This window comes from Anabas testudineus, chromosome 24 (assembly GCF_900324465.2).
Source record: "Anabas testudineus chromosome 24, fAnaTes1.2, whole genome shotgun sequence".
Taxonomy (NCBI): Eukaryota; Metazoa; Chordata; class Actinopteri; order Anabantiformes; family Anabantidae; genus Anabas; species Anabas testudineus.
The window spans coordinates 14,823,753-14,846,777 of NC_046632.1; the positions used below are offsets into that span (position 1 = coordinate 14,823,753).

The 23,025-nt window shown below is 40.7% G+C and overlaps 1 protein-coding gene across 2 annotated transcripts in view; it reads left to right on the forward strand.

The window, feature by feature from the left end:
• Positions 1–23,025, forward strand: part of LOC113149170 (E3 ubiquitin-protein ligase TRIM9) — a 27,230-nt gene continuing 4,205 nt past the window's right edge. The window contains exons 1-10 of one of the 2 annotated variants that reach the window (XM_026341075.1): positions 1–825; positions 12,976–13,071; positions 15,144–15,266; positions 17,699–17,809; positions 18,987–19,140; positions 20,823–20,986; positions 21,636–21,774; positions 22,053–22,177; positions 22,265–22,443; positions 22,748–22,910. In XM_026341075.1, coding sequence (XP_026196860.1) covers positions 1–825; positions 12,976–13,071; positions 15,144–15,266; positions 17,699–17,809; positions 18,987–19,140; positions 20,823–20,986; positions 21,636–21,774; positions 22,053–22,177; positions 22,265–22,443; positions 22,748–22,910 — 2,079 coding nt within the window. The remainder of the gene's footprint in view (positions 826–12,975; positions 13,072–15,143; positions 15,267–17,698; positions 17,810–18,986; positions 19,141–20,822; positions 20,987–21,635; positions 21,775–22,052; positions 22,178–22,264; positions 22,444–22,747; positions 22,911–23,025) is intronic. The other variant, XM_026341076.1, reaches the window with a different exon arrangement.

Consider the following 23,025-nt stretch of genomic DNA (forward strand, 5'->3'; position numbering starts at 1 on the left):
ATGGAGGAAGAGTTAAAATGTCCCGTCTGCGGTTCTCTCTTCAAGGACCCGATCCTGCTGCCGTGCTCCCACAACGTCTGCCTGGCCTGCGCTCGGAACATCACCGTCCAGACGCCGGAGGGAGAGACCCCGGTGCAGAGCCGAGCCTCGGGCAGCTCGGACTACGACTACCTGGACATGGACAAGATGAGTCTGTACAGCGAGACGGACAGCGGCTACGGCTCCTACACTCCGTGCCAGCTCAAGTCCCCCAACGGGGTGCGGGTGTTTCCGCCAGCCACCCCCCACCGCCACTGCTCCCTCACCTGCCCGCTGTGCCACCGGAGCGTCTCTCTGGATGAGAGGGGGCTCCGGGGTTTCCCTCGGAACCGGCTGCTCGAGTCCATTGTGGGGCGGTACCAGCAGAACCGCGCCGCCTCCGCGTCCTCTTCCTCCTCCTCCTCCTCCTCCTCCACCGCGGTCAAGTGCCAGCTGTGCGACCGCAACCCGGTGGAGGCGACGGTGATGTGCGAGCAGTGCGACGTCTTCTACTGTTCCGCCTGTCAGCAGCGGTGTCACCCGTCCCGCGGTCCGCTCGCAAAGCACCGACTGGTGCCGCCGCCGAACCAGGGAGGAGGAGGAGGAGGAGGTGGGGGAGGTGGAGGCGGGGGTCAGCAGCCGCCCGCCACCGCGCGGAAACCGGCGACGTGCGTGGATCATGAAGCGGAAAACTTCAGCGTGTACTGCAGCAGCTGCAAGAATCCGGTGTGTATGAAGTGTCTGGAGGAGGGAAAACACGCCAAGCACGACGTCAAACCGCTGCCAGTCATGTGGAAACAACACAAGGTGAGTCACACACACACACACACACACACACACACACACACACACACACACACTGGACCTAACACTCCTCCTAACAAGTCTGATTGTATTGATAGTAGTAAATAATAATAATTAAACTGCTACACCCACTCTTACAGACCATAATTGGATTGATAGTAACAATAATAATTAGTGAGCTGTGTAGGGTTGCATCCTCACACACACACACACACACACACACACACACACACACACACACACACACACACACACACACCCCCCCAAAATGCTTAAAGCCATTTAACCATTGGTGCACAGGCACACTGTATCCTACTACATCGCCTTTACACAGTTTTAATTTTACACTGCTGTTATCCTCTTGTTTTTATCCATATTAGCAGTCAGTGTGTGACACCGTAAACGCTGCGTTGTCAGGACAGACGTAGCAGAAAACTCTGTGATTCATCACGTTCACACATATTTTGATTATTACTGCAGGCGTAAAAACCTCCATTGTGTGTGTGTGTGTGTGTGTGTGTGTGCAACATGTTTGGCTATTTCATATACTACTGGCCCACATCTGGAAGTGTGTGCGTGATGTGAATAGTGATGGAGGTCAGAGCTGTTCCTCAGGCAGTTGAGGACAGGAGGATGAACACTGGTTAAAAACCTTTTTTTGTTTTGACGTCTGTGCTTGAAATATTTTCATCAAACCACAACTTAAAGATGGGAGCGCCCCGTTTGCTGCATGTCATACCGCCTCTGTTCTCCCATGGTTTCAATCCAACTTTAAAACTAGAATCACCTCTTTGTGGTTGTACGCCTCTGCTAACTAGTGATGCTGTTGTTTATGTGCACGTTTGTCCAAACTCATATTCTAATAAGTTTATGCACAGGTCCAAGTGCGTGTTTGTGCCAGATGTTATCACATTTATTTAGTATTTCATACTTTTTAGATTTAGCAGATTACCTATCCTACAAAAGCCTTTCCTCATAGCGAGACCTTATCTAGAAGACAATGGAGAAAGAGAGTTACTGTCCAGACATCCTCTGTGGTCTCGTTTGGCTGCTTCTCAGCTTAAAAAGTCACAAATAGGGTTTTTAATAAGGTTTTTTATGTTGTAGAATAAAACGTATTAACCATTGACCTTATTTCCAGGTGCAAGAATACTAAATAAGTATAAGTTAGAATTAACTAACTAAGTTAAGTACTCCGTATTAGTGATATAGTCAAATATGGGATTTGTAAAACATAAACACACACGTATACACGTGTGCTCAGAAATGCTTTTCAAGTATTTGAAGCATATGACAAATACACAGTGGTCGCTCATGTGTTCATGCAGCTGCTTCACGTTCCTAAAGGAATCAGACTGAGAACTGGAGACTGTTTAAAACCCAGGAGACACAGCAGCAGAGGAGCTCCCATTCTCCTCCAGTTTTCAATGATCCACGATCACATGAGATGCAGGAGATTAAGTTAACTTTAATAAATTCGTCCCAAAAACCTGGAGAAGACAAAGGTTTTCTCCAAGGTTTAAGAGTTTTATTGTGGACTTGATGACCTGAAAAATCAGATTATCTAAATTAATTTAGTTTTCAGTAGGGAGTAAATCAACTGGGAGCAAATTTGTATCTATCATCCTACAATAAACCTCAAATTTAATTAGTTAATTCATTCATTGTTGCATCGACTGGAACCAAAATGGTGCGAACACTATGTTTTATTGTCCAGCTTCTCTCCCTCTGCCTGCCAAAATAAAAAAAAAAGAAAAACAACCTCCCACCTATTTCATTAAAGGATGATTAAAGTGATTTATGAATGAGTTGATTTTTAATGACTCCTTCATTAATTTAAAAGGTGAATCTGCTGCAGGATTGGGGTCAATTCAAGTTCACTCGTCTCAGATTACACTGTGACCCGAAGGCGGAGCGGCCTTATTTGAAATTTCTTCATGAAGTGGATAATAGTTTTACATTTTAATTTAATATTAATGTTAATAATATAATATTATACAATGTATTTTAACATTTCACTTCCATTATTAACATATTAATCATAAACAATCTGTGATTATTATGAATTTTAGGTTATGAACCGTGTCTGATTTTATACAAACACATTCTTTAATACTACTACTACGCTATACTTCCAGCATTTAATATCATTCAATCATCCCCACACCCCTACTTCAATTTAAAAGGCATATTTGTCAGTTTCTACCTAAGTGGGTCATTGGAACTAATCTCTGTGCCTGTCTCTCTTGTTTTTTTTTTGGTGATTTGAAGCCTCCAGTCATTTAATTCATCATTTATCCGCAGTAACTTCCTACTTTACCTTATTTTCTGGCTTCGGCCCTCTTTCTGTCTCTTATTTACCCCCGCTCCTCCCACTCTTCCTCCATCTTTCCCTCTATCACCCTGTCCCATAAATGGACCGTGAAAATCTCATCAGACTACATGAGCGAGGGGGCGTTGAGAAGTAATGAGCAGCGTATGAATAAGAGATGGCCGCCACTTAGTTAATATGGTGTTCTTCATGTTGAGGGAGATCGATGGTCCGGCTGGAGTCTGCACTGGAACAGGAAACAAACATGATGTGCATCTGTGCTGCAGAGCTGGAATGGCTGTTAATTTTTTTTGAAGTGACGCTCAATGAGGTCAATACTGTACAGCTGGCTTTTATTTTGGCGGGTAGTGCTGATTGTCTTTCTTGTCTTTCAGTGGGTTTAGCTTTAAAGCATCCTCCTACTTAGGTAGAGGGTACACTGTCTGTGCGTGATGCTTTTCCCAAACGAACATTTATTGGTTTAATAGTGATTTATAAAGGGTTCCTACAGACTAATCGCCCTTCTAAGAACAGGTTTTGTGCCAAACCCTTTAGACTTTATGCCTTCTCAAAGAACTGTGGAGAATCTGGACTAAAATCAATTATTAAGCATTAATTAATTGATTTTTAACATCAATAATCGTATAATTACTACATTAAAATATAAGAAAATATAATTGTATAACATCTTAAACCTCCCATCATATGTTATAATATCTGTATAGACAATATATAGACGATATATAGACGATAAATTCCCACAGTGAGGAAAATGCATGGACAGGCCGCCAAGGGTTCAGGGTTCAGGGTTCAGGGTTCAGTGTCGTGTTCAAGGACAAGTAGGCGCCGACATGCAGACGTGAAGCAGATGAACTTTCGCTTAGGGAAAGCCGAGGAAGACACACTGATCCAGTTTCCTCAAGCAGCCAAGCAGAAAACACACTGTCTATTTAAAGCTCACACAAATACACACATAGTAAGTGTCGTAATGTGTGTGTGTGTGTGTGTGTGTGTGTGTGTGTGTGTGTGTGTGACCTAGCTCTGTCCAGTACAGAACAGCACGCTGAGGCACTCCAGTTAAATATTAAAAACCACTAATGCAGAGTTACTGCTTCTTCTGATGTCTGCATTTTTATGTTTACGCCGTCTTCTTGAGGTTATTTTAGATTTTAAAAGGGAAAGTTATGATTTATGGCTTTGTTTTGAGCCATTTCAATGTGAGTAAACACTTTGCAGTATTATTACTCAACATTAATTTTATTAGAAAAGCTTCTGAAACAGTATACAGTCAAAATGTACATGTGTACTAATGTTTAATTAAAACATTACATGGCATTACATTGTATTAAAAATAAAAGACATACAGGGCAGTACTTTATAAAATACAATTAGAAAGTGCATTATGTTAAAGTGGTAATAGGTCTTGAACATCTGCTTATATGGATCAGTTTTCTCCTACATATGGTGAATATGACTCATTATTATTATTTGTAGTATATAAATGTGCAGAATCTGAAACATATAGGCTTAATCTATAACTGTAAACACTGATTTAAGGACTGATGTTGACAAACACTTGACTAATAGTCAACAATGACAGGTAGGCACCAATTAACATACTGTTGCTAGGCAACGTTTTCACTTGCAGAGCGTGCAACTTCCCTCAATTCACAATATTTAATGCTTCATTATGCTGCACAGGATGTTTGGTTCTATTATAAATGAAGGGAGAAGCCTGTGTGTGTGTGTGTGTGTGTGTGTGTGTGTGTGTGTGTGTGTGTGTGTGTGTGTGTGTGTGTGTGTGTGTGTGTGTGTGTGTGTTCAGTGGTTCTGGACGTCCAGTTGTTGATTTGTATGTCTTTCTGGATGTTTGTAGATAAGCATTGATCCACATGATTTACTTTGTGGCTTGGCACTTGGCAGCGTGTCACGTCTCTCCTTACACTTCCTTTTGTCATCTCTTCATCTCGTTCAGTTTGGAGTATTCAGAAATTTGAAAAAGATGTTTGAGTCTTTTATCACTGTGATCACACTGAATTCCCATCCAATAGTTTGTTATCTAACGTTTTCCAGACTCAAACCTCACTGTGACACTTTATGTTTTGGCCTCATTAAGACTCATACATCATTGTTAAATAACATACTGTAATTTTTAGGCACTTATTGCACATTTGAATGTTTTTTTTTTTGTATGTGGTGGTAAGTAAAAGAACATTAGTAAGATGTGTTGAGAGGGAAATGCTTAAACGTCTTTAAGTCAGATATTTATTGTCTCTTATCACCAAAGATGGAGGAACAAACACCAACTAAGTACACCAACACCAAATATCAATAACTTAGCATTAAAAATCCTAATTAATGAACTTGTGTGTGGGAAAACCAGATGGTCAGTGGGTGTGTGGCTGATGAACTGTTGGCAACGTTCTTCTGCTTTTAAGATGAAAATATCCAAAAGTTTGGGCGTTAATTTTCAGCCTAATAGTCGATGTTTTGTTGGCTGATATCAGATTCACTGACTGAGAATGTGTGACACACAATAATTAAGACAAAGATCATTCAATACTTTGTATTTCTACGCACATGAATGACTCATTTACATTCACTAATAGCATTAAAATGCATCTAAAAGCAACTGTACACAGAAGCCAGAAGACTCCATTTCTCTCATGTTACATCATTTCATGTTAGAGTAAACGCTGTGTCTCGCTTGTTTCTCCTCCGCTGGGACTCTGACAAAACATTTTGACAAGTGTGTTACGATCCGAGCTGCCTGTCGCCGGATTGTTCTGATCTGTGATGCAGTTTATTTCCATTTGTCAAACTTTTGTACACATTTGAGAGTTTTTTAAAACCTGCAGCTTTCACGTGAATAAACTAACTCCTCAACTCATATCTCTTATTTTTTAATGTATTATGTTGATCAAATGCTAAGTCTGTGAATTACACCCCATCTCAAAGTACTGGAACAGAGGCCACTTCTTTTATTTCTGCTGCAGACTGAAAACATTTGGGTTTGGTAAATGTTTTGGTTGAAGCAAAAGTATTAACTGAGCGTGGACATTCAGTGCTACTCATTGTGTAATCATTATTGTAATAGGACACACCTGGGCAACAAAACACATGTCACACCTGGAAATAAAAGCTGAAATGTTGATCTTTTGATGAAACCCAGATGTTTTCAGTCTACAGCAAAAATAAAGGAACTGGCCTCACTGTTCCAAAACTTTTGGAGGGAAGTGTATTTCAGTTTAATGACTCGCACATAGACTGTAGGTAACCTTGTGTCGAGTCCGACCACAGGACAGAAACACTGCACGGACTCTCCCGCTGTAACGCGCAGTATCTTCTATGTAATATCTAACATGACCTTTGAAATTGAATTCAGAGCCTCGGGCCATATTACATGAAATTACTACAATATTATCAGCAAAAATAGGAGCTTTCATCTCTGCGAGACGCTGCAGCTGAGGTAATTCAAACTGACTGTACCGGCTAGCCGTGGCTGAGTAACCTCATTCCAGATGGCAGCTCGCCGACCATGACAGGTCAGACTCACTCGCCTCTTACCTCAGGCCCAGAAACACACTCACACACACATTTGTAGCACAATACTGTATGATGACAGTGTATTAGCTTACATTATATCCCTCACAGCTTACTCTAAGTAGACCTACAGACCTTAAACCAACATTTAACAGACTGTCATACCTTAAAATAACCTTACATTAACCTTAACTTAACAAAAGCTGTAAAGAAAAGTAGCTACAAGTCAGTGATTATGTACATTTTATGAATGAAAAGTAAAAACAACACAACTTTCCCTGTAGTCTATAGTAAGTTAAGTGCATTTCCACCTCAATAAGACTTTTTTTTTACTGTTTACTGTCAGTGATTCTCTAAATTGTCGCTTTCAGGTGAGATAAGCAACATCAATTAAGTCTGTTAAAACCACCTTACTCAGTTTTGGGAGCTAGAGCTCAAACCCCGATTACTTCCTGACGTTTGTACACATGGACAATTGGTGTCTGCATGTACTACTGAAGGCATCTCACAGTAATCCTCTCACAACGAGCACATAAACAATAAACTATAGGAGCATTTACATAACAAGACTGTGGTTTAAAGGAATGAGCTGCAGAATGATCCAGTAACATGAATGAAATGGCCGATGCTAATCAGTTATTGTTAGAGTGCCCTGGGTGTTTATTAAAAAGTGCATGTAGACATAAGAGGATGTTGAATTTGAAACCTCATCCTAATCCTTATTCTCATCCCTTAATCCATGCAGTTTAGCCCCAAACTAATTTTAGAATTGGGCCACATTTCAGCCAGATCTGTTGGCGTTTCACGTGCAGCTTCTGGTTTCTGGCCATGCAGAAGGGACGGTTATTAAAAAATGTGTGTGAGAGAGTTTCTAAACGAGGTTAACCTCGTATATTCTATAGCCTTAGCTGTGATTTTTTGTCGCCATGTTGTGATGAGCTCATAAATCCCACACACACACGCCGTGGCGTAGAGTAATTCGAGTGTGTGCTGCCGGACCAGTGCACTGAATGTAGGTTAATGCACACGTTACTACACTTCTTCTCCTCTGGCTTCAACACGTCCTCTGCAGAAGGGACTCGGGCTGTGTGTGTCACTGTAGTTAACCCAGCACGCCCTGTGTGTGTGTGTGTGTGTGTGTGTGTGTGTCATCTATTTTTACCTCTTAGGAAACAGTGGACGTCCTGTAGTAGAACAATGAGCATTGTTACCATGGTTACAGGCGGCTGCTCATTCATCAGGAAGTCCAGTAAATTAAGCAGCAGATTATAATGCTTAGACGAGCATTTTTCTGCAGTGTCACAGTGAAGGAACTGTCCTAAAACAGGAAAATGTACAGTATCTCATGATTTATTATCCATTTCTTTTATGACAGTTACGCCCTGGGAGATCTACTCTTCCTGTGCATTTATTAATATAGAAGATGTCCTGATCAATTATTGAGTAAAGGGGCTGTTCTCCTCTGCTTTGCTGCACTTTCATTGCTTCTGTACTCTCTCCTCAGAAGATTACCCCATGAGGTGAAAATAAAATACAATGCTTCCTCCTGGAACTCATTCAGGCAAGTTTGGCTGTAGCCACTGATCCCTGATACACTTTATCTAAGATGACTGGAGAGAAATCAGTTTCTGCAGGAACGATGTGACAGTGCTGTGGATAAAACGGTGAAAGGTTTCATCACAGTAAGAAACAGCGGAAGCATTTGAAGTAACACTTTCTTTTATTTTGATTTATTGATAATTAAGACTGATGCTGATTTAATGTGTACATACTTAGTTTGTATGTTTATTATTATGTATGACAGTAAACGCCCCAGTAAATATTTTCTTTCACACAGCTGCACTGAACATACTCAGCAGTGCTCCCTAAGTCATTAATATTTATACTTAACACACACAAAAAGCTTCATATAGCAGCATGACTGTATCAGGGCTTTCTGCCCTGCATGCAACACAACTTCTGTTCCATGCACTTTAGCAAAACACTTAAATCAAGTTATTTCTTTGTGATGCTAGCAGCACAGCTCTAGGTGTTGGTAAATCAGTCCTCCACTTTGGTCCAGACTGAAATATCTCAACTACAGTTGGATAGATTACCATCAGTTTAGTTCACAATAGTAGTTTATAACATAATACCTGCAAAACTAATGAAAACATGTGTGTGCAAATCACCCTGTTTACAGTCTAACATAAAGTGGTCATGTGTGTTTAAATGTGCTACAATAGTTAAAACTATAATTAAATATCTCCCTCATTGTAAGTATCTTCACAGAATCTTTTAACACTTTGTGCTCCGTAATTGTTTCCAGCACCGATATTGACTGGCCACCATAAACACCATTCATAAACCTGTTGTTACTCCCTCATGGGACACGCCCCATGTTGTTGTATTAAAAGCCTTTTTCCACCTTGTTTGGTGTTGGTCAGGCTAAGCGCAACAAGACCTCTCATTTATTGACTCACGCTTGAACTGTTCCGGTGCAGGAACTGCAACAATACTGAGGCTGTTGTGTTGCGGTTTACTGTGCTGTATTAGCCTTAAAATGGCCGCGCAGCAGAGGGTTGAGAGGCTGAGCGATGGTGCGTGAGAGGATGAAGTAGAGAAAGGGAGGAGGAAATTGGTTTTGACCTTCACCAGATGTGAACCAGTAATACTGTAACACAGCTGGCTGACTAGACTGAGGGTGGGAAAGACTGATTGTCCTGCTGAAGAACATCTATAAATGCTGCGATATTGTGCATTCAGTGCAGTTTTACCATCCTTTGAAGGACATGTGAGCTATTCTGGGCTGTTTTTGTGTTTTTATCAGTGTAAGCAAACCAGGGCAGAGCCTTTTCAAAGTCATACAACTATGAAAACATGAAATCACTTCTGTGCAAGGGACTGACATCCAACACAGAACTGTGAGTGTGAACCATGACGCACAGAGTTGTTGTTTGTGGAGGTGGCTGCATCCTCTGTAATATATCCGGAACAGGCTCTAGTTGTAGCCAAACTCATCCTGCAGTCTGCCACCAGTTCTGTTCGCTCTCCATGTTGAATCATTAAATGTTTTAATGTTTCAAAGACTGTGTTTTGTAATATACTGACGTGAGAAGTGGATTCTCGGCTCTCGGCTAATTTCTTCAACACAAATGTGTCAGAGTGCAAAAGTGCAGAGCTTTTAAAGGAAAAGCAGGGGAGACCATTTTACTGACTCAAGCTACAGATATAGAACCGATTCAGACACTGGATAGCAAAGTGTTTAGAGTCGAGTAGGTCGGAAAACAGAGACAGAAGAGAACATAAAGGCTTTAAATGCAAATGAGAAGAAATAAAATGGGAGGTTGGAAGATAACCAAGGGGTTCAGCCCCACCTCCTGCTTGTGTGAATGTCTCCTGGGTATAATTTTGACAAGGTCAACACCACCATCATCAACCATTCCCCCGACTGACAGCTCAACACATACGAGCTCACAGAATTATTATCATAATTGTTAAAATCTGCTTTTAAGCTTGTGTGACCTGACGTAACTTAAGTTAACCTGAGTCTGGACAATAACACCACTGTTATCTGTCTGAAACAACAGAGCTGAGTCTACATGAATGTTGCAGACTGAATAAATTGTCCTCCATTGCTCCTATAATAAGATAATGAGATAATAGCACTTGTCTCTGAGAGGAGTGCTGACAGTGACAAAAGAAAAATGACACTCCTGTTTGAAGGAGTAATAAAAGGATGAAAAAGGTCAAGGGGAGGAGAACAAAAGAAACAAAGGAGGAGAAAAATTGGATTTCTGAATGCATGGCTATGTCCTGCAGGTGTGTTGATCCTCATTGAGATGAATTCTGTTTCTTATTACGTCTTGATATTTTTCACTTTCAATTTCCTCCCCCCACACAATTTTTCGTGTTTCTGAGTTTCTTATTTGTTCCAAATCTCTTCACAGATTCCTCAACTGCTAGTCTTTTTCCTGCAGGGCAGACTTGTCACATTTCAACACTGGTACACACATTTTTACTGGGGTTTAGTGTGGGCTGATGCATCGTGACTGTGGCCAAATTTAGACCTGGATTTTGTGTTAGCTGTGTTTTCAGCTTGGCACGAATAGATATTTTATCCACCTGTATCTTAAAACCTTGTTACAAATATTATATATTAAAACAAACAAACAAATCTATAATTTGGTTTCTGGTTCTGGATTTAGATCACACTTTCTGTTACTGTTCTTCAGGGTTTAACGGGGAAACCTTTGTGTCTGTCTGCCATCCACACTGTGCATGCTGGGACATGCCCCAGCTCCACACCACTCTGAAGAAGAACCAGTACGTTTACAAAATCAATAATTTAATAAAACAAATAATAAACACTCTAAGGAAATGAAGTGTCGGGCAGGCAGGAGGGTGGACGTGGTTTAAGGACTGTCCTGAGTGCTGCAGTCGAATTAACAAAGAACCAGACAGGACTAATAAGAGAGGAGGGGATGTGCCAGGACAGCCGTCGTATGGCACATCCGTCATCCCCTTGTTAGCATCTTGGCATGAACACACACACACACACACCACAAACAAACACAGGCCAGACAGCTTGCTGGGGCAGATGGCCTCATGGTGAGGAGCAGTAAGAAGCATCACGAAAGGGTTGGGTTGATTTGTGAACCACGACCTCCACACGTCCCTCCTCCTGACTCTGGACAAAGCGTGCATGCACAAGGGATGGACAGGGATAAGATCAGTGTGTGTGTGTGTGTGTGTGGGATGGGGGTGGAGTATTTATTGCAGATTGTAAAAACTGTGCATTGACTGTGTTGATGTGATTTCATATAGGGGCTGATATAGGAAAGAATTTAACATGTTGAAATAAATTAATCATAATTTAAGGTTTATTAATTCTAATTTTATGTTAATTTACTCTCTACAGCATTATGTTAAATATTAAAAACCTTAAGTGCATACTGGTTAATGTCTCAGCTGAGTTTAGCGTTGACATCTGAAGAATATGAAGATCACCTGACCTTCTGACCTTTGCTCCGTGTAGTAAATGCAACTATTATTTATGATTTCTACAAGCAAAAAAGGGAGATCCATCTCCTTCTTATCATCTACTAGCAGTGTGTGTGTGTGTGTGTGTGTGTGTGTGTGTGTGTGTGTGTTCATGCAACCACCATCCAGAAAAAGGGAAGCAGGTGGGGAATGTGGGTGCAGCAACAGCAGAACAGATTCATCACAGCTTGTCATGTGGGTAACACTGTGTGTTTCCTTTGTCCTGTCTTTTTTAATTTACCAGTGACTGATGCTGACACACACACACACACACACACACACAAACACACACAGACCTTCTTCCTGTTGTATTTAAACTGGTTTGAATATGTAATCTGCCCGATGATTAGTAAGATGGATGTGAGTGTTTCTCTACATCGCCACTATTCTGACTAAAGACCATCTGTAGGCTACAGTCCACGCTCTTTGTCTCTTTACTGGGTTCAGTCCAGAACATTTCCACACAGAACAGGAAATCTGGTTCATTTTTAATCCAACTTGCATCATGGACTTAGTTTGGTTTACCTCTGATGCAGATTCATACTGTTATACATACTAAGATGCATGTTAATTAACCTGTGTTTACATTTATACCCATGCTAGCAGCTGCAGCAGTAAGATATGCTGCACATCAGCTGCCTGTTCACTGTCGTTTTCTCTGCTTCTCACCTTCAAACATGCAAATTATTCAGTTTACTAAGGGTACATGTGCACATGGGTATATTAGACTGGTTATTAGTCTTCCCTGACTTCATTTTGAACATCTATCCAATCAGTAGGAGACAGAAGATTCAACAGCTGTTGAGATATTTCACTATAAATCCTCGTCCTGTGTGGCTGTTGTATGGAAATGAGGTCGAAAACTATGGAACATGCTTCATTTAGGAGAAAAACATTTAGGTTATATTGGATATATTGTTGTTGACCTGTTGTTCTTGCTGTAAAGAAACAACTACGAGGGTTTCCTTAACCAGTCGGGGTTTTTCCAGAGTCTAATCGAGAGCAGAGAATAAACTAGATTAGGACGTTAATCTCTGTTTTTAAGACAATACAGAGTCTCAGCCTGCGAGGTCCCCAGAGGTCCCAGTGATTTTGCTTCAGGCTATGATCAGACGTAATCTGAGCATCCAGGGAGGATGGTTAGTGGGATTAAATGATTACATAACCAACGCCAAAGCCTCGGTGTGTCACTGGTTGTACTGGTTGAACAGTTGTCCTGTATTATACAGAGGCTTGTATTTTAATTGTTGTGCATTTTTCCTGCTGTGTCTCTGCAGTGCCAGCTCTCCCAGGCCCTGAACGGCGTCTCTGACAAAGCTAAAGATGCCAAGGAGTTCCTGGTCCAACTCAAAAACATGCTGCAGCAGATACAGGTAACACACCTGAATGCTGGGTGATACTTAATCCAACCAGCATCTACCTGTCCAACTGTAGTTGGCAAGATGTTGTCTGCAGTGATGTGAAGATCATTATGGGAGTGCTGACGATGGATCGATCATGACACTACTGATCATTTTGCTTTCTCAGACCCCTGACAAACACTACACTATACTTTAAATTGCTAAATGGGTGATGATTTTATTCTAGATCAGGCTCGTCAGGAACACATCGCTCAGTTTGCTCTACATTTGTTCTTTTGGACTTTGATTCATGTTTATTTTTTAACCCATTTCATCTGGACAACGTGGACATCAATAAAATGTGTTAACGTGACAAGCAAGTAAAGAAATATGATCACAATCTGTCCCTAAACGTCACATAACTCAGCTGCTTCAGGACTTGTGTGTTTATTATTGGATGCTCTCTGTATCTTCACATGAGTCTGGCAGTGCAAGATTATACCAGAACCAATGATGTCTGATCCTTTCTCTGCAGTTCCAGGGGTCTTTACATAATTTATATGTTTTTCTTAGCATAAAATAAATCTTGCTTTGAGAAAACAGCTGGTAATGGACAATAAGCTCCAAATAAATCAGTCACAGAGAAACTTGGACTCCTCACCCTGTGCAGCAGGGAGGTAAATCCACTGAATCACTAAACTAAAACAAACCATATCAGCCAAATGTGTGTATTTGTTTGTGTGTTTTCCCTGTGGACAGCATTGCTGTGCGGCTGATCTCTCCCGCAGCATCTGCCAGTCAGACACACACTTTCTACACACACACTTACTCACTGCACTGTCATGTCTTGTCCGCCAAGCCGGCATTAAGAGTCACGTGCAAATGAAGAGAGCTGAATTTAGGTTTAAAAAAAACACTCTTAGCACTACTTTTGTTGTTTGTGAGCCAGAGAGAGAGAGAGAGGTGGATAAAGAGAGAGGAAAATGTGGGAGTGATGAATCAAATTCTTCAGCAGACATCCTCTTACTGAGCTCAACTGTGTCCCTCAGCGGCAGAAGCTTGATTGGAAATCACTACTATCTAAGTCCTCATCTCTTCGTCATGTGGGTTCTGTGCTCAGATAAAATTCCCCTGCGGTTCTTTGTCTCATTAACTTCAAGCTACAGCACGAGATCCTTCTGAAAACGTGGATTTCCCTCTGCTTTTAGAGCGGCTACACTGTCATGTTTTCTGCAGAAACAACAGTTGAACTTTCTTTCCTTTCCCAGCCACCTGACTTTCCCCTCCCGCTTGTTTAAACGTGCCAGTTCCACCTACTCACTGCCAGATCATCTTTGGTGGAACTAGCTGCACAGGTCGGGTCTGTTTAGCCTGCCTGTTCATAGGACTTTGACCTTTGCCTGCTCCTTTTGCTCTTACTCTCTGCCAGCCTGCAACCCTGTATGTTTGCAAGCTGCCATCATTTACATGTAACTACACATGTGAGTATACATTTCTGTCCTCCATTCTTACTAAGTCCACTAAATCTGTCTATTTAATCTTCTTCAATCCAGACATTTTAATGCCATTGGCTTTTGTTATGGTCTGTCAGGCAGACAACACCAGAAACACCTTTATGAGCAATTTAAACCTCTCTGAATGATCCACAATTTCTTCTCTGACTTCTCAGCCTGTTTGTTTGAAGATAACTTTAGAAATAAGGGGATAAAAGGTTAAAAGATGCTGTATGTAAACTGTGTTTTCTTGTACAATGTGTATCTGAATTGTGAGGGAAACACGGTGGAGCTTTGAGTTGGCGAAACAGACGGTGAATTTACTGTGTAACATGTTTTTGTCTGCAGCCTATTCAAATATTTAACGCTGTATACTAATGTTTGTGCAGCTGAGACAAAAATAGAACAAGAGCTGGAGCTAAATTAACATATCAATAACAAACACAAAGCAGTTCTGTGCTGCTAAATGAAGCGAGCACCAACAGATCTATTTCAGTCACCGTCTTTGAACATTTCTGACCTGAACCACTGTTATGATGATTCTGGAGCAACTTATGATATGATACTAGTGTCTGAATATGTTTTGTCCTTGTGTTTGTGCTGCTGCTTCAGGAGAATGGCGTGGAGTTTGAAGCTTGCCTCGTGGCGCAGTGCGACTCTCTGATCGAGGCGTTGACCAGACAGAAAGCTAAACTGCTGACCAAAGTCACCAAGGAGAAGGAGTACAAGCTAAAGGTGAGACAGGTGGATCTCCAGAGCGCTGTTAGTTCATATTTACACACATTTTACATGAATTAACTGTAAAAATACCAGTTTATACAACATGTACCACGACTGCAGCTCCAAAACTTAACAAAAGATCTATTTGGTTCCAGTAGATTTAGTGAAAATAAAAAAAAGTGTCTTATAAAACTTTAAAAACTTGATTTCAAATTTGAAGCACTTTCTATTTTGATGATGAAATAAACTACAGTCAGAGCAGAACTAAGCACCTGTATGTAGTTATTCACATATATTTAACATTTACTACTTTGGTTTCTGATTACTCTGACTTGTGCATATAAATATTGATCTCTCATGCTCAATAACCGGTTACTGTACGTTCTAACTTGCTTATAGTAAGAGGCTGATTAGTGATTACTGATTTCTGAGTCTTTAATTCCTAAAGATATTCAGGTCACACCTCCTCAAACAAATTATTTCTGTCTAGTTGTTTCCTTTTTTATGTTATTTACGCTGTGATTTCCTAAGTGCCAGTGCATCACATGGATGTCTGCCCAGCCTCAACGTGCCCAGTGACCGACTGACCGTCTGGCTGATGGAGGGGGATGGGAGGATGGGTGGGGGTGTTTGGATGGAAGCCCCAAGGACAGCTGTTGTCATTATCTGTAGGCCGGGGATTGAGATTTAGCCAGAGGGCAAAGAGCTGGAGGCTGAGAGGAAACAGGGACAAGAGAAGGACAGCTCACAGTAGATGATGATAAATTAAACATATTAATTTGGACACGTGCGAATGAAAACAGTTTTACTGGAAGCTGAGATGAGACCAGCTCAGAATGTGTGTTTGTCGGTGCAGGTGAAGCGTTACTTGATGTGTATCTGACAGTTCACACATCCAACAAGTGCCAGCACACGTTTAGTAACATCACAATGCACATGACAAAATTCGGAACTACGTAATTAATAAAACAGTGAACACCACAGTGCAAATTTAATCTTAACACGTTACTCATAGATTTTCACACTACTACTCCCACAACAAACAGACTATACAGCAAAATGCACATTATGTAACTGCCCATAACTGATCTTTACACAAAAGTGCCATTAGACGGCTGTGAAAGATTATTTATTTCGGTGGATCGTCATATTTTCCTGACTCTGAACTCTCCTTTTTATAAAAGCACTTACAGGCCTTTTAATCTGTTTTTGTTGAAACGTCTACGATAAGACACAAAAACCAAAAGAAAAAATAGATGAATAAAAAGCCAAAGATGAATCTTTCAGACCAGAAATACTCACCGTGCTGTAACGGCAGGCGTCATACTGTACACACATTAAGGTTAGTTATTCAAGCATTGTCTTTTTAAATGAAATTAAGGCATGACAGAAATAGTGATTTTACTTATGTATGAAGTTATGTGTAGGTTTATATTTAAATATGTGTTTTTCAACCCAATCAATACATTAAAAACCTACATTAAGGTTTTCTCTAGTACATCACGACACCATTTCAGCCCAGATTCTGCTCTGACCATGTTTTCGAGGTGTTGAAGAGCAGATGCGCTGTTTTCCTGATGTGTTTGGTATTCCAGGACGAGCTTGCATTAACATGTTTCAATATTCACACCCTCAAATTCATTTCAGATGCATGTGGTACACGTTGGAAAATCCCTTCAGCCAGGCCTGCTGGAGCATGAGGGAGAGAGCTTGACGGCTCGTCTCAGAGGGACCGAAGGAAATTGAAATAAATCTGAGATTTACTCAGGCTTCACGCTTCATACTTCATGATGTTTACACAGGAGATAAGAGCAGGGATTTGCCAACGTGAATTGAAAAGCAAATTTTGTCTTGGTAAATAACTTGAGAGTCTGTCTGTGTATTTTGTTTTAAAGGAATTACCGCTGAAAGTCATGTTACATAGACAGCAGCTACAAAACTCATTGTTTTTTCCTCCTTTAATGAAATCAAAAGTATTAAAACACTATCAAAGTAGGATAAGAGTAATAAAATGATTTGAGACAACTAATCTAATCACTTTCATCCAATATTTCTGCTGTTGGCTTCAGCATATTAGTTAGTAATGACCTCTGACCTTTTGAACCTACACACACAGATTCCTCAGCTCAGATTGAAGATTGTTTGCATCATGTTCCTGTTGACTCTTCATGGTTGTCATATTTCAGTTTAGGCAACAGCTGACAGGTGAATAATGAACTGTGATCTTATTAACCTTATTAATTACCAAGAATCCATCTAATTAACTCTCTGATTCATTTAGACGGCCATTAGTTAACGGTATAATTAATTATAGTCATCTATCTAATCTCCTACTCAACATTTGAAAAGCTATATTTATTTTGGGATTCAAACGATGATATGTATTCGTGAATTGTAACAAAAACTGTGATCATGACCAAAGGAACTGCTTCCTGTGTCTGTGTCAGGTGGTGCGGGACCAGATCACCCACTGCACCATGAAGCTACGTCAGACCACCGGCATGATGGAGTACTGTCTGGAGGTCCTCAAAGAGAACGATCCAAGTGGATTCCTCCAGGTATCTGACCCTCGGAGTGTTTTTCAAGGCATCAATACATCTGTTTGTATAAGGTTTCACACATGTGACCTAAACAAATCTACACGAACTAAAAATAGCTATGAGGTCCTGCTTAAAACAGGGTCACAGTGAGAAGAGGGAGACTTTTAATGCTGATGTGACACAGGAGACACAGGGTTTGCTTTACTAATATTACTAATGCTGCAGCTGATCTGTTTTTGTTTGTTCCTCTGACATGTTTAATTATCAGCAGGCTTAGATCCTCTGCAGCTGATCAATAGTTATTGATCTTTGCATGTTAGGTCAAACTGACAAAGGTCGAATGTGACGTGCACCTGCTAAGAAGTAGACGTAACGGCCAGAGCCTCTTTAACAGCTCAGTAAATCCACTTAAGATTGTTTCATCAGATTAATGGTGATGATCATTTTTATGACAAATCATCACACATTCCCAAATAAATCTATACGGATTTTCTTTCTTTAGGGTCTAATTGACTCCACAGAGGTTTGATATAATGTGTTTGTGTATGATACAGAAATATTTCCAAAACAACCTCTCAGCTACATTTACAGTTTCAGTTTCACTTCCTCGAGACAGATACGGAGTAAAAGGGGAAAGATGGGAGAGATGAAACTGAGATCAAACACGCTCCCGAGGGAAACACACACATCTTCTTGCTTTTAGTTAAACTGAATATTTTATAGCGTGTTATTCTTTTTTGTTGCTGATGCCTAAATCCTAACCAGAGGCTTTTAGAAATTCAAAGGTTGATGTTAAATGTAATTTCTGGAACATTTGTAAATTCTACTAATCTGAGGTGAAAACTTGAAGCTAAATTAAGCCATCAGTGTTTTAATGCCTAAGGCTGAGTTTTTAGAGGCTCAGTTTATATTTTTTCCTTTAAAGAAGATAAAAATCACATTTGTTTTGCTGTTGAGTGTAATTTAATGTAATGAATTTAGTTCCTGAGGCAGAAAAGCTCAAACCAGCAGATGAGGGGTCAAATTCATATTCTTAAATATTTGAACTGCACTAATCCACGCCCCATTTCACATGTCAAACAGAATGTAATGAAGTCATGGATGGAGCAGAGAAGCTGTTCTGTATCATAGGAGGGTACACCACAGTGTCTTTCCCGTGTGTATCTGCAAACCTTAACATGTTGTGTGTACACAGATCTCAGACGCCCTCATCAAGAGAGTAGTGTCGTCTCAGGACCAGTGGGTGAAAGGCGCCCTAGAGCCGAAAGTGGGCCCCGAGTTTGACCTCACGCTGAACACCGACTCACTGTTACAGACCATCCTGCAGCTGGACTTCTGCCAAAGCAAAGGTAAACTAAAGCACACTTCCACATCAGCATTTACAAAGACATGATGTCACCTAAACTTCAAAATACATATCAACATACGGTAATATGTTATTGTATAGTAAGAGTATTGCTTTCACAGGGTTTATACAGGTTTATCTTATAATTGATTTTGGTTTCTCATTGGAGCTGATTTCTAATATAATTCACTTCGTCAAAAGTGAGCAACTCAAGTCCCCAGAGACAAACTCAAGACTGTAAAAAAGGAATCTGGTCCTGGCCATGTTGAGTTTTACATGAAGAAGATTTTCACTAGATCCAGTCGAGCTATTCTGAAGAGGTTCACGAGGAAACAGAAGCTCTTTGATTATCCCTCTTTTGTTCTTGAAGACCGACAACATGAAACTCACTGTATGTTTTCCCACATTCACGTCCCACTGATGATAAGGAACAAAGCGACAGACGACTTTAATGTATTTGAATGTCTTTGGCATCCAAAGCAGAAACTCTGTGGAGGAGGTGTTCTACTGCACAACTAGCCTGAATTAATGCTCCATCACTTTAGGTTTTCACCTGGCAGCTGACTTTAAGTCCTGAATTCAAATCTTTTGTTTAAGTGCCGTTTTGTTTGAGAAACAGCTGCTTTTCATGTCATCTGTCCATGTTCTGTTGTATTAAAACACCCAAACCGACGTCACGTTTCCAGATGTGCAGGAGAATCCGTTATTGAAACAAATCCAGGCAGCAGACAGTGGTGAGGCTGAGATGGAGACAGAAAGCCCAGGAGGTATTTCAGAGACTCTGCTTTTCAAAGTAAACCTCTGTATTCCTCCCTTGCATCTATTTTGTCGCCCCTTACTCGTTCCTCAGTCCTGGTACCCCTCACAACCTGGTCCAAACTCATTGGTCTTCTTGTCCCACAGTGTCTATCTGGTTTCTTTTCCTATGCATGGTTTTTTTTTTCTAGCTCCTTTATGATGAATGAAACTTCTAATTCACTGGAACCCTGAAACACAAACTTTCCAAAAGGTTTAACGTAGCCTGGAGCACTTCTTTGTTTCTAATACCAATCTTTTTATAAACATTTAACTATTGTTAAATTTTATGTTGACATTTTACATATAATATATTTATTTTTGGTTGCGCATGAATCAAAGAACTGCCTTGGCTACAACTATTGATATTGATAATTTATTGTTCTGTCTGTCTTAACTGCTGCATTATCGTGTTTTTACCTCGCTCTTGTTTTCTTTTGAAAGATTTGAAAAGTGCCAACACATAAACACATAACATGAAACAGATTTTATTATCCTGAGACTCTACTCGTGCCTTCAGTGGTTATTTTTAACTTGTTTATTGTTTGTGTGTTTGTTTTACTCCCTTTTGTGATGCAGTTTTGTCTTATTTGTGAGCAGATGTTTTACCATCAAGAGTTAGATGAAGTCTTTTTACTAAAAATCTGAATGTTGCTGGTTTTTTTTTTATTATTATTTGTCTTTCTTAACCAGTTGAAAATCTTGTTTTCCTCGAGCTACAGTCTACATATCATTTGAGAGGTTTTGCCACCTTGACAACACCTATATTAATATTTAGACCCACAATAAAGCTCCTACTTCTCACCCTGTTAGTGTGTTTAAAGGCGACTCCCTTCTGGTCGTCCTATCCACCAATTACAATCTTAATCATTCATTCATCTCCTCTCACAGTGGAGTCTGGACCCTCGGTGCCAGTGGCTCCTGTGCTGCAGCTGGAAAAGTCCTGCACACGAAACAACAGCGCCACCCTGGCCTGGAGGGTAACTGCGCCCACTAGCAATCCCATTGAGGGCTACATCCTGGAGCTGGACGATGGGAATGGAGGACAATACAGGGTGAGCAGCACACTAAAACACACACATATGTGTGTACAGTATGTGTCATACTGTATGTTGTGCAGCTTCCTGTTTTAGTTTATTATTAATCATCCATATGCTCTGACTAAAACCAGATGGCAATGCCACATTTATTTGTTGACCACATTTCATTACACAGAAACTAAATATGCAAAAGGATAAAAAAAACAGGAAAGAAAACATTTATGATAATAATTTAATTAATAACAATAAAACCTACACGTATCCCCTGCATCTATACACAAATGCAGACTTGTTGCACACACAGACATAGTGCTACTATCCATTGGTTTGAGAAACCAGTTTTACACTTAGTTTTAAACAAGGATACAGTTTTAAAGGCCTCAATGGTGACCAAACTCAGGTGTACCAGGTCCTGATCTAATACTAGGTACCACTAGAGGTCCTAGAAAGATCTGGTAGTGTATGTTGTATGTCAGTTTTATGTGTGTTATATGTGTGTAATTAAATATGTATAATAAGTAAATAATTAACCTGCTTTTCTCCTTTCTACCATACTAGTATTTCAGATCATGTGTAAATGTCGACACACTTAACCTGCATTTGTGAAAGCACTATTAACGATAAACGTGTGTGTGTGTGTGTGTGTGTGTGTGTCTACCCTTAGGAGGTGTATGTGGGGAAGGAGACAGTGTGCACAGTGGATGGCCTACATTTTAACAGTTCCTACAACGCCAGGGTGAAAGCCTACAATGCCATTGGTGTGGGACCGTACAGCAAGATCGTCGTGCTCAAGACGTCTGATGGTGGGGGTGTGTGTGCGTGTGGGGGTGTTGCTACCAGGTTGCCAGACTGTCACCGAGGGACTTTAGCGCAATTCAGATCCAGTGATTGTCTTGATTATGTTGTTTTGTTTGTAGAACAGTTAGTCAGAATAAGAATTAGGGATGTGGAGGATCTGATACTGATCTGAGCGTTAGCGTTAGGGTTGCATGCCATGCTTTGAATGCTGTGGAGTATGGACTGAAAATTGAATATTAAGAAGTGGATGCATGGTGCCTGACTGTTTGTTTTTGTTTTGCAGTGGCTTGGTTCACCTTCGACCCCTCCTCAGCTCACCGGGACATTGTTCTGTCCAATGAAAACCAGACAGTCAGCTGCAACAGCTACGATGACCGTGTGGTGCTGGGAACCGCAGCTTTCTCTAAAGTAAACACACAACATTACTGAGTTTCATCAGAACCTCTTCTCCTTCAGAGAGTATTTAAATATGCTATGTTTGGTCGTGATCTTCAGGGCATCCATTACTGGGAGGTCAGCATCGATCGCTATGACAACCACCCGGACCCTGCGTTTGGAGTGGCAAGGATCAACACCATGAAGGACATGATGCTGGGGAAAGACGACAAAGCCTGGGCCATGTATGTGGACAACAACCGCTCCTGGTTCATGCACAACAACTCCCACACCAACAGGTAGGTGCATGCTGTGTTTTATTTACTTTATTTTATTTTGATTTTAATCTGTCTTTGGGTTATTATGTATTAAACTGCTAAATTTCAGTCCAGATGTCTGTCATATTTGTATGTGGATGTTCAAATTAATGGAGGTAGGAGGAAGAAAAAAGGCTTTTATGCTTTTTGCAACAGGCACAGATCCAATTTATGTATCCCAGAAATTATGCTCACGTGAGTATATGCTGTAGTTACAGGCACCTCCCTGCTTTCAGCTTATACACGTATACCATAAATTCATCTGTCTATTTGATGGTGTGTGTAGGGCGGAGGGAGGCATCACTAAGGGCTCGACTGTGGGTGTCCTGCTGGATCTGACCAAACACACTCTGGCTTTCTACATCAACAAGAAGCAGCACGGACCGACTGCCTTTGAGAACCTGGATGGGGTCTTTGTGCCTGCTGTCAGCCTCAACAGAAACGTACAGGTCAGTGTGTGTGTGTGTGTGTGTGTTGCATTTTCTGTTTTATACCCCGGTAAACAGACTGAACTTATCCAAAAAGCTGAAGGAGCCACTCTCACGTGTTGCTGCTGTTGCCTGA